Source organism: Schistosoma mansoni, chromosome 2 (genome assembly GCF_000237925.1).
Source record: "Schistosoma mansoni strain Puerto Rico chromosome 2, complete genome".
NCBI lineage: Eukaryota > Metazoa > Platyhelminthes > Trematoda > Strigeidida > Schistosomatidae > Schistosoma > Schistosoma mansoni.
The window spans coordinates 28,605,467-28,618,870 of NC_031496.1; the positions used below are offsets into that span (position 1 = coordinate 28,605,467).

Genomic DNA, 13,404 nt, shown 5'->3' on the forward strand with positions numbered 1-13,404 from the left:
TAATTTATTTTTATATTATATCAAACTGAACTGTCATTTTTAAAGATTTAAAAAGTTCCTACATTACGCTGTAACATACATATTATTAGTATGGGAGATTTGTGGAGATTGTAATATTTTCATAGTTGAATGAAGTAATTAATGCACACTTCTAAATAGTTCATATATTGTTGTTCATCATTCCCGAATTTCAATACTTCTTTAAATAATATTTTAGTAAACGAGATTTGAGGTGGGTTAGACCAATTCATTATTCAACGCCAAATTACAGAGTGCTTTCGTGTGAAATATGGAAACAACATATTAAATACTTTATTTCCACATTCTCCTTCACTTGTCCGTTGCATGCTCCATGATTTTTTCAATTCTGTTGTTTTTACAATTTTTCATTGTTTTCCTTGCTGTTTTCTTCTATTCAGTCTTCTTCTGCGAGGCATTCCGCTTCTGATTGGTGTTACATACTACTTATATCTGTCAACATAAGTAGCATACGCCATAATTTTAACTCTTACTAAAAAATAAACTTTCTCTTGAATTGCACCTTATCGAGAAGTAAATGAACACTGTGATTTGATATTTAAAATAACATATTCTCCTTACATTGATTCATTTCATTCTAGATGTTGATGTGGATAAACCGGATGAACGTTCAATTATAACATATGTAGCACAATTTATTCTAATCGCTAGTTCACATCCACCTAAGGTTGGTTGATCTTTATTTTTTTTCTCGAAGTGATTCTCAGTTTATACGAATATTTGTCAATATTATAAAGAGTAGTCTGACAGAAATTGGGCTCTGAGTATAGAAAAGAAATTATATATGAGAATTATATATATATATATATATATATATATATATATATATATATATATATATATATGAGAGAGGGAGTCTATAAATAGTTCCTAGAAGTTACCAATAATTTAATTTCCGGATACAACAGTTTTGTCATAGCTATTTTGTTAACCTTAATATGAAAATATCATGTGGACTAAAAAAGAAACGTGGAATGAAGAATATTTTATAGGAAGGGGATTGAACAAATATGCACATTAACTAGGATTTGTAGTAACGGTTCATCATATGTGAGAGGAGAAGTACGTATATAATTCATTTAAAATTATTTGTATCAGTAGTTAAATCATACAATATTTATATATTATGTTCAGAGTAAGTTATCTGTTAGTCAGTGTATTGAGACATCGTTTGAACATATTTTTAATATCGTATATATCGTCATCTATCATTAGTATTTCCATTCTTTGCTTTCATTGAGTCACATCATTTCGACAGAGGCATCATTAACATAGCCATAATAGTTTAGTTCAGTTGTCGTATCATTATTTGGTTGTGTAAAAGGATGAACAAATAGACTGAACATATCCTCTACATATCTCTGTACGTTGTATTAACGTCAGCTTTTTTTTATATTTCTTTTCGGGACTTGCGGGAAGAAAACTAACAATCTCATATGCTGTCTTTGTTAGGGAACTTCAAATAGATCTGAATAGCCATCTAAAGGTATCATGCTCATTGTGAAACCTACAGTTACTAAGTTTTACGTTGTGCGTGTTTCTGAGAGAATTTATGCCTGATCATTGCCGACGAGTATTCATCTATAATTAAACAATTATCCAGTATTCTCTGATCCTAAATGACATTCCAGCTGATATCAATCAGTGTCAGAAACTGCCTATAAATTGATATGTTCTCTAAAAAATATTTGACTCAACTATATTATATGTTGATCATCGAAATACGCATGATGTAATGGGTTCGATTACTCTTCAAGAATTATTTTGTTGATTTGTAATTTACTATCTGCTCATGTAGAATAGAATAAATAAAATGATCCAAATCTGAAAGTTCTACAGTTAGTTTTGTCGCATTGTAAACATAGCAACCATTAATACAAAATTAGTTTAAGATAAATCATTATAAATTATTTTCCCTTACTACTTGATTCACTATTTAATTTCCTGCTAAGATCAAATCAAGATCTGGTTCACGTCGATCAAGTACTAACAGTTTGGAAAAACTACAATCTCAACAGAAATTAAAAGTAACAGATATCGACATCAAAACTGAATCTAAAACAGAAAATGAATATCATACACCACTTAGATTAGCTTCATATGAACCTGATCCTCAAATTGATCCTGCATTAATTTTGAATGCATCAACTACTGCTAATTTCCTGGAACGTCGTCGTGCCAGACGAGCAAGTTTAAGTGGTCCACAAACTATGGATGATGAAGCACTACATAATCTAATTTTAGCTACAAGTCCTGTAAGTTCTGAGACTGGTGGTGCTTCTACACCTACAGACGATGCAGCTGTCGCATTATCTTCATCAACACCAGGCTATACGCGTACTACTATGTCAGGTTCTCCATCTCCGCCTAGTTATAGTACATCACCACATCGATCTGGTCGTGCACGTTCATATGCTGGATTACGTTTATGCCGAGTAGCTAAAAATGTATCAAAATGTCGTGCAATTGCAAACATTCGTGTAACGGCTGAACCACCTCGAGCTACACGTCATATCGTTCCTGTTCTACATTTAGGTGGAGAGGTGCATATTTATCTAGCATTATTATTATTGTTTGTTGTTCGTTTGATCACTGTTGTCAATGAGATAATGCATGATAACTCACCACTGGAAAGTTCGTTGCTCACATGTTTTCCGAAACTCGTTCGTGTTAGTATTTTTTAAAGACTATACAGAGGTGATTTAATTATCCTTTTTTTGTTGGCAAATGTATGAAACTTCAGATTTGAATGAAGCGTTTATTTAGTTATTGAATCATCACTGAATTTATGTACACTTGTTTTTTTTCACAGTGTAAATAAATTGTTGTCTACTTCTCATTTTATCATAATTACGTTGTCATTTAAACGTTGTACTCATTTTGTACCAACATAGAGCGTACATACATAGTGTTTACTTGTCATGCATATCTGTACGTGTAAATCCCCCCTTTTTTAATCTCTATCCATCTAATTAATTAATTAATTAATTGATTTTCAAGGGTAATGAACAAACAGAAGCGGAAAAAGAACGTATTCTACTAATTACTATTAAAGAGTTAATTGCTCGAGTTCGACATAATCCAATTGAATCACAAGATTTTCTCACTGAATTTGAAGTTAGTTCTATTCACCATGAGTTTTGATTAAATCATTGAAATTCTATGTAAATATTGTGTATTTCAATTGCTTTGTTCTATGAATTTGAAAAAAGTCATAATTTGTGACTATGTTCTTTAGTGTAGTGTTTGAAATTAAGTGATATATTTTTTTAAAAATTAGTAGTGTAGTGACAAGCGTTCCACTTCTGACTTGTGTTACATACTACTTATATCTGTCGACATAAGAAGAATACACCGCAGTAGTAGTAAATAGTGATCAGTAGAAAAGACAGGTGTTGTATTGAAATTCGTTAAGTCTTCTTCATTAATGTAAATCTAAGACCTATATAAAATGAACCCGGTAACTTCTAGTCGTCGAAGTGAAACAGGTACTCTTCAATGACATTGAATGAAGAATGGACTATATTAAAAAAAACTGATTATAATTGATTATATTAACTGTTGAATTTGATTTGACAGTACAGTTTTATTATAATCTCTTAATGATTCTTACATCTTGGATTTTATATAGTTTTTATTTGTTGGTATTTCGGAAAAGTTCGAAACTTGAACGAAATGTGTTTCATATTACAGACATTGTAATGGTTCTTCGAATGACGTAAATTTGTAGCGAAAATTAACTTTCAGTTTATGTGTGTCTTCATAGATCATTTAATTCAATAAAAATTTCAGTATGGGGTTGTGGAGATTGTTGAGTTTTGATTGAGATCACGAACGGATCAATGTTAGATCACTATTGAATACCTGGAAGCACTGGAAGGCCGTTCCGTTCTAGTATGAGACTCTTCAGCAGTGCGCATCCACGACTACGCACACGGGATTCGAACACATGAACTTTAGTCTCGCGCGTGAATGCTTAACATCTAGTTCACAGAGCCGGTTGGCATCTAACGGTGTTAATATTTAACTTCAACCAATCCACGATATTACGTGACTATACTAGGGCGAGACGGGGGTTGTTATCAATTCATTATGACATAATTTCAACGTGGATTTAATCGATTTTTCACTCAAATTCAGAAATAATCATTCTTCCAAGTTAAAAGCTTTCTTAAAGACTTTTGATCATGACGTCAGTGATTATTTCCATACATTGATCATTAATCTTAATTGTTGACTGTGAATTGTACGTAGAGAGTCATTTATTCATCATATTTAATGTCAGATTTTGTTGGATGTTTTTGGTAAATTCGTTGAAATCTGCATAGTTATTAACCTCGTAGGATGATTGTTTTTAGATATGTCTAACTTTTCATGTATTTCAATATGTATCTTCAAAATCTACAAGAACCTTCAAAAGAATATGAATGATAGTTTCTATAGAAAAAAAGTTATTGCATGATTTTCGTAATCGATTACTATTGATTAACGCCATTAGACCTCACATGATATAAGTTCAAGTCTTATCAACAGATAAACTGATCAAATGAAGTTACTCATCAAAAGCCTAGAACTCACGTACAATTCCAGCTGAAAGAAACTAACAAGAATAACTTCATAAGCTATTAGAAACTCAATACTTCAACTCCAACTCATTTTATTTAAAAATTTAACATATTAACATAATAAGGATTCAAAATCATTCCCAAAAAATATTCAATGAGGGTTGATAAGCAACCAGACTAAACAGTTTACAACAAATTAATACTATAACTAGATTGACATTTCTTCACAGACAATGGTTATAACAGTTTCAACTTTGAGTTACTTTGTTTAAGGTTGAGATTTCACCTAAGCTACTTACGATTTGACTGAATAGATAGTATCCCATAACCCTAGAATTAAAGTGTGACGTGAAATCGGGTTTAGTGAATTTGTTGCTCGTAATGACTTAGTAATATGGTATTCAATTATACCTGGAATACTCAGTAAGCTGCAATTTATTTTTAATAATAATAGTTAATTAAAATTGCTTGTGAGAAATATGTTTTAAGTTTTGTATGATCCATTCAGACTATTATTATTATTATTATGATTATTATTATTATCATTATCATTATCATTATTATTATTACTATCACTATGATTATGATTATATAGAGTTTTCTCCAAGCTCAACTTGAACATGAAAATATGGCTGCTTATATTCGTGAACTTGATGATAGAAAACGTCAAGGTTTATTACTTGGCCTAAGACCAGAAGAATTAGAACGTGCTGAAGCTGAATGGAGTCGAGTAAAACCTGAACTTGATGAATGGCGTTGGCGTTTAGATAATGTTTTACCAGGTGAATGGCGTCAAGTTGGTCAATGGTTATCAAAATTAGAAAAATGTCTAATAACTGATGCATTGATAGCTTCACAACTTGGTCTGGAATTAGCTCCAGAAGCGAAAAATTTGACTCATGAAGAACGTGCAACACGACTTCAAAATTGCTTAAATGAACATGAAGTATGTCATTATATATGGATATATCTTTTGTATGCTAACTGGTTACCATACAGCTTTTTTTATCAGGACTTAATCTTTTTTTTCCAAAGAATATTCTTTTCTCAAATTACTGTTATTCTGTGACATTCGTAAATATTATCTAATAGAGATTTCAGTAATTGTTTATACTTTACAAACGTTCTCGCTGTCTGTTCAGTTATACTATAAGACTATTTTAGACTGGTGATTCTCTTCTGAGATAGATAGGTCTGATTGTTTCACTGTATTTACACTAAGTAATTTTATGATTTATCTCTAATTATCGTGTAAACGTGAATAATTATGAAATATGATTACCGAACTTGATTGGTTTTAAAATAAAGTTACGACAATAATTAGTTGCTTTCAAAGTCACCGAAAGTGACTGCCGTTATTGACAATATTTCCAGTATTTAATGTGTTTTGCTTAGTACTTTCTCCCATTATTACGCTTACTCAATGGATGAGTAGTGCTGCATATTGAAGTATAATATTTTTTAAAGATTTTATTCAAAGCCCCTACTTTTACCAGATTTGTTTTTTTACATATCGGGCTGCGCTAAACTGATTATGGTTATGACAAACAGTTGAAGAAAACCCCAGCCACTTGAAATGTAATCCTCTGCATAAAGACACTGACAAACTACACTCATCCCGTAAATAAGTAGAAAAGTGATAGGAAGTGCAAAATACTACATTCAATGAACATTGAATAATGTTTTGAATATCGTCAGCCTCTGAAATTACTGATAAGGATTTTCCATATTAAGATACTATAAGTTTCATTTCGAAAATACAAGTCATTTTTGTCTAATAAAGAATTGCATTGTGTTCATCAACTGGAATCTACAAAAACACCTGAGGTTTGTGCTGATGATGTTGTTCAGAAAAACAACGAAAGATCCACGACCAAACCATCCAGCTCAGAATAAAACTCTACCTAAATCATCCATCTGAGCTATCAATCTTCACCATCTCAAAACTAGAATCATGCATCTAAAGTTTATACAGAAATACTATTGAACATTCATAGTTTTAATATGCATAATATTACTGTCACCCATAAGAGTCGTCTTCATGGACGTGGTCATACCATCTTGATAACCATAAATTAATCCCTTTCATAACAAAGTGTTATAATTGTTCATCATTTGGTTTCTCATTATTTCAGGATATTTTCAATAATATTGAAGATTTAAATCATTTAATTCATAAATTAAGTGAAGAAAATGAAAAATTAAATGAAATTGCTCAAAATGCTACAACATCAGATGTTTTAACTACATTACCAACTCGTTTACCACAAATTATTGTTGATTCATTAAAATCACGTTTTATCACAGCTTATTTAAATGGTCAATTAACTAAACGACGTTTAGAACGTTTAGTGTTACGTTGGAATTTAACTCATAAAATAACTATAATACGTGAACATTTAATTAATTGGCAAACAATTAAATGTAAAGAAAAATCTGAAGTAGATTTACATATTAATGAAATTAAAGTAAGTTATCTTTTATTTATAAATAAATATGAATCTAATCTAGTTTAAATCATGAACTAATTGCTACTGGATAACCTATTGGGGAACCTAAGAGACAATGAATGATTATTGGATAATCTTACTTGCTTACTTACGCCTTTTACTCCCAATGGAGCATAGGCCGCCGACCAGCTTTCTCCAACCCACTCTGTCCTCGCCCTTCCTTTCAAGTTCTGTCCAGTTTTTGTTCATTTTTCTCATGTCTGTCTCTATTTCTCGGCGTAATGTGTTCTTTGGTCTTCCTCTTCTCCTTTGGTCTTGAAGATTCCATGTGAGGGCTTGTCTTGTGACGCAATTAGGTGATTTCCTCAGTGTGTGTCCTATCCACTTCCAACGCTTCTTCCTGATTTCTTCCTCCACTCCATTCTGGTTTGTTCTCTCCCACAGTAGGTTGTTGCTGATAATGTCTGGCCAATCGGATGCGAAGTATCTTGCGTAGACAACTGTTAATAAACACTTGTATCTTCTGGATAATGGCTTTCGTAGTTCTCCACGTCTCCATCCCATACAGTAGAACTGTCTTGACATTTGTATTGAAATTTCTGATCTTGGTGTTGTTTGACAATTGTTTTGATTTCCAGATGTTCTTCAGTTGTAAGTATGCTGCTCTTGCTTTGCCGATCCTCGCCCTCACATCTGCATTTGATCCACCGTTTTCATCAATGATGCTGCCCAGATATGTATAGGTGTTTCCATCCTCCAAAGCTTCTCCGTCAAGTGTAATTCGATTAGTGCATGCTGTATTGTATCGGAGAGTCTTGCTTTTCCCTTTGTGTATGTTGAGACTTACCTCTTCTGAGGCTGCTGCTACACTGGTCGTCTTCTCCTGCATTTGTTGTTGCATGTGTGATAGAAGAGTCAGATCATCTGCGAAGTATAAATCGTCCAGCTGCATCCTACCTGTCCACTGTATACTGTTCTTCTCCCCACATGTTGACGTCTTCATAACCCATTCGACCACCAGGAGGAAGAGAAAGGGTGAGAGTAAGCAACCTTGCCTAACACCGGTCTTTACCTCGAATGAGTCGGTGTGTTGTACTCCATGGACGATTTGGCAGTTTAATCCATCATAGGAATTCCGTATGATATTGACTATCTTCTCAGGCACGCCGTAGTGTAGAAGAAGCCTCCATAGTGTCGTCCTGTCCACGTTATCAAATGCTTTCTCGTAGTCGATGAAGTTGATGTAGAGTGATGAATTCCATTCGATTGATTGTTCCACAATGATCTGTAGAGTTGCGATTTGGTCTGCACACGATCGATCTTTACGGAATCCAGGCTGTTGATCTTGAGGTTGGGCGTCTACGGAATCCTTCGTCCTGTTTAACAATACCCTGTTGAAGACTTTTCCTGGTATTGAGAGAAGAGTGGTGCCCCTGTAGTTATCACACTTGCTTAGATCGCCTTTCTCTAGTATCTTGATCAGAAGTCCTTCTTTCCAGTCTGTTGGTACTTGTTCTTCATCCCAAATATTACAGAGGAGAATGTTGAGTATCTTTGCAGTTGCTGCTACATCTGCTTTCAGTGCCTCTCCCGGGATGTTGTCTGGTCCCGCTGCTTTGCCGCTCTTGATTTCTTTGATGGCCATGCTGATCTCTTCAATTGTTGGTGGGCCAACATCGATTGGGAGGTCTGCGAGCGCTGCTTCAATGTTGGATGTGTTCAATGGAGCTGGTCGATTCAAGAGTTCCTTGAAGTGTTCTACCCACCTGTTTCGTTGTTCTTCAATATCGCTGATTACCTTGCCTTCCTTGCTTTTCACTGGTCTTTCTGGCTTACGGTAATTTCCAGCAAGTTTCTTTGTTGTATCATACAGTTGTCTCATGTTTCCCTCTCTTGCAGCCTTTTCCGCTGTCATCGCTAAATCTTCCACATATTTACGTCTGTCGGTTCTGATGCTCCTCTTCACTTACTTGTTTGCCTCTGTGTATTCGGCTTGTGCCTTGGCCTTTTCCGCTCTTGTTCGGCTGATATTGATTGCTGCCTTCTTGTTCCTCTTTCAATCTTATCCAGTGTACCAACAGTGATCCATTCCTTGTGATGGTGCTTCTTTTGGCCCAGAACCTCCTGACATGTTGAAACGATTGCCTCCTTGATACCTTTCCAGCTGCTCTCTATGGTGGTTCCCTCTCCATTGAGTAGATCATGAAAGGCCTCGAACCTGTTGCTGAGGGCTATGTTAAATTCGTTGAGTTTGTCAGCATCTCGAAGAAAGGCCGTATTAAACTTTTGTGATGTTGTCCGCGCCGTTGTCCAGTGCTTCTTGAGTTTTAGTTTCATCTTGGCAACCAGCAAATGATGATCGGATGCTATATCAGCTCCTCTTCTGGTTCTCACATCCTCCATTGTCCTCCTGAACTTTTTGTTGATGCAGATATGGTCAATTTGATTCTGTGTAGTGTGATCCGGTGAAATCTAAGTGGCTTTGTGTATGTTTTTGTGTGGGAATATGGTGCCACCTATGACCAGTTTATTGAAGGCACATAGGTTTGCAAATCTCTCACCATTTTCGTTCCTTTCTCCCAGTCCATGTCGTCTCATGACGTCTTCGTATCCAGTGTTGTCCATTCCAACCTTGGCATTGAAATCTCCCATCAGAATGGTCAGGTCCTTGGTTGGGCACTTCTCGAAGATTGACTGCAGCCTATCGTAGGATTGGTCTTTAACGTCTTCATCGTAGTCGTTGGTAGGCGCATAGCATTGGATGACGTTCATTGTAATGCCCTCTCTTTTTGTTTTGAAGGAGGCTTTGATGATCCTTGGTCGATGAGATTCTCATCCAATAAGTGCATTTTGTGCTTTACTGGACAGCATCAATGCAACTCTTTGTGTATTTGGGGCATTTTCTTCTTCATGACCGTAGTATATCAGAAGTTGCCCTGAAGCTAGTCGTTGTTGTCCAACCTGCGTCCAATGTGTTTCACTGATTTCAAGCACCTCCAGGTTGTATTTTTTCATTTCTGCAGCAATTTGGAAGACTCTTCCGGTCTCCCACATTGTCCGGACGTTCCATATACCTATAAAAGTTGTCGCTCTGGTTGTTAGAAGGTGCATCGGCCTCATGACTTCCGAAGGAACTGGGCTTTCATCATGAGACATCATAATTATTCCTTCAACTCCCAGGGCAGAGTTTAAATGGTTTGAATAATTTTTTCTGGTTAGCGTTTTTTAGCGAGTTGGTTTTTTATGGGATGGGGTCGCTAACCCCATGTCCAGCCCTCCTCCTTTACCCGGGCTTGGGACCGGCGGTAGCCCTTGAGGAGCTACAGGTGAAGTTATTGGATAATCTGTGATCAATTTCCAATGCTAAATGATCTTCAAGTTGGACAGTTTTCATTAATCCAATCTAAGTATTAATCTGATTGTATATCAGTTTTAAATGTCTTTATAAGTTGGAACTTCAAGTTGTAAGAAGCAACTTCGTATTATCAAAACAATTTTTTTCTTAATAAATTGGTTAGTTTCAAAGGAAAATATAAGGTTCTGTTGAGTAACTTCTTAAGAAAATATCATTGGGATCTGCACAATTAAGAAACTTTTCTAAGAAATTCGTGTCATTTGTATATAAATCTCTTGTTTCATGTATCTTATAAACGTAACATAAACTTAGATCTTTCATCGAGTCCGTTTCAAACTATTATCTATCCTTATCTAATACAGTAACTCAGTTTGTTTGCCTCTCCTTGAGCCCCGGTTTATGTGCATGATGAAGAGATACTAATTTTACAGAGCCCAAACTGAAGTAAATTGAGCTTGGTCTAATCCTACAATAGAATCCAATACTTTGACCACATAAATATCTATCTAATACACAAAAGAACAAATAACAATAGCCAACTTATCCAAACTATTCAGATTCAAGCAGACGGAATTCATTAAGTTTATTCGACAAATATAATTGTGTTATTTTAGTTTTTGCTTTGTGTTCAGTTAGTCAAATACTGAGTGTTTGGAATTGACGAATTCATCGGTTCTGTTTTAACGATCATATTATATCACGAACCGTAAAACGAGTCACATTTTCTGACCCAGTGAGAATGGTGACATTCTAGGTCCAACTTCAAAATCGATTTGTGGTTAGTTCAATGGAAATACATTAATTACTTTTTTTTTAGCTGATCAGTATTATGTCTAAAATTAAACTGCTGTATTACACAATTAGCATCATTGATATATGCCTGGGTATCGTCCTAATCATTCAGGCTACACTGTTCTTTTACACTGCTTACTCTCCTACTTATTATTATCATCATTATTGAAGTAAAATCAAACATGGACAGAAACAACGGGGTTGTCAGAACACTTTCATATTCTTTATGAAATTGATCACGAATGTACATTTATTGCATCAGCAGTCTACTACACTTAAGCTAAACATCACGTGGATATTATCAACCTAAATGTAAGTACCCAGGGGCAGTAAGAGGTTGACGTTGTTATCTATGCTACTTATAATTCTATTAGAACACAATCATGACAATCATTTGTACATATCGAGATGTTCCATTTGTCTATAAATGGTCTATTAAGAAAAAAGCCATAGACTTTTCTTCATATAATGAAATTTTCGAGATATATGTCGAGAAAATGGACTTGATTTATGTATAGCACACAAAGTACAGTGTATTGTGTAGTTTTATACTTAGAAATCAACACAGTTTGTGATTCACCGATGGTGTTGAAAAGTTTTTACGCAATATCATTAGTTTACGAAAGCTAAATATGTATGCCACTGGATGCCAACTCGCCCAGAGACCTAGAAGTCATAGGCCTGACCCCCAGTAGAGTCATGGATGTACATTAATGAGGAGTCTCACAGTAGAAATAAACTTCTGTCCAATACATAGTTTTAATTGTTATCTTAGTTCTGTCCACAATGTAAACAATGATATTCGACTATCTCCATAAACCTTTTAGTAACAATTCACTTTATTATCCACCAGGTGTTGAGTCCAGTAACACTGGTTGTATTTTCTTATTTTTATCCTTTTATTAAAAAGGATTATTTATCGTCCATGAATATACCTGAAGATATGGCTAATGGCTTGAATAAGCTTAAAGAATTAGCATTAGAACGTGATGATATTGCGTGTCGAATTGTCGAACAACGTGAAAAATTGGAAGCCGATGCAAAATTACCAGGTCCTATGGTAAATCAACAAGCTTCCGTTAGTACCGGTGGTGGAGCATTCATTTTAACTGACTATGCTGAAACTGAGCGAAAAGAAACTAATTTCTTCTTAACTTCACTTAATACACGTTGGAAAGATACATGGTCGGATCTATTGAATATACAAACACATTTGGGCGAACTTTCTGTCAAGTGGGATCTATACGAAACGGTTTGTTTGTTTTTTCTATTAAGTATTGTTTACATCAGTTATTTATTTTAAACAGCATTATATTTGATATAATTCGACTTCATTTCATGTCCACTCGAAGATATACCTACATTAAATGGGATCATTGAATGTTATGTCTCCTAATGATGAGTTCATCTGACACCAAACAACAGTAATGACCTTCATTTTACTGGTTGTACTCACTAAGTATACGAACGCTGATTGATCTATGCAAATTCTTTTTACCTTTAGTCTTTCCAATCGAAACACATAAAAAGTTACCCCATTAACCTCTATGATTTTATAGTTTCAGAACTCTAGAGAAAATCACATTATAATATTGATCAATTACAAACCAACAACGCACCATAAGTATGAAATCACAATATATACATAATTAAGCCGTTTGTGACATAAAAATGAGTATTAATTGGTGAATAATGAGTAGTAAACTGTAGACATCAACAATTAATAAGCTAAGTTAAAAGTTTTCAATTAGTCGGAGCATAAATATCTTGCAAAATAAATGTTTAATAAATATAGAAGAAATAAACAAAGATGGATAGTGGCTAGCAGTGGAATCCACGACACGCATTTCGTCCTATTTGGGACTCGTCAGCTGGATTTACCTGCATCTCAGAGTTGATGTTCACTCTGTGACTCGAACACAGTACCTTTCTCTTCAAACGCCATCGTATTATCCACTTAGCTAATGAGTACGAAACGCGTGTCATGGATTCCACTGCTAGCCACTATCCATCTCTTCTTATAATGCTTGTGAATTAAGGCTATATCGAGGCAATACGCACAGTATGCACATATGGCCAGTAAGAGACTGAGCAGTTGCAGTCCTAAACATCAATGGGAAGATGTAAACAAACAATACTAAGTGAGTTTATAGAAGAAATATATATCTTTAAGAATTCCCTGTGGAATCGTCTTTCTCAGTTT

At 34.7% G+C, this 13,404-nt stretch overlaps 1 protein-coding gene across 1 annotated transcript in view; it reads left to right on the forward strand.

Annotated features, from left to right (window-relative positions):
- The window catches only part of Smp_143620 (hypothetical protein), a gene marked incomplete at both ends in the record, with an annotated part of 67,976 nt that overhangs the window by 38,397 nt on the left and 16,175 nt on the right, over nt 1-13,404 (forward strand). The window contains 6 exons of the mRNA XM_018796294.1: nt 621-706; nt 1,992-2,582; nt 3,040-3,156; nt 5,200-5,550; nt 6,740-7,072; nt 12,112-12,453. Of these exons, the coding sequence (XP_018650521.1) occupies nt 621-706; nt 1,992-2,582; nt 3,040-3,156; nt 5,200-5,550; nt 6,740-7,072; nt 12,112-12,453 (1,820 nt within the window). The remainder of the gene's footprint in view (nt 1-620; nt 707-1,991; nt 2,583-3,039; nt 3,157-5,199; nt 5,551-6,739; nt 7,073-12,111; nt 12,454-13,404) is intronic.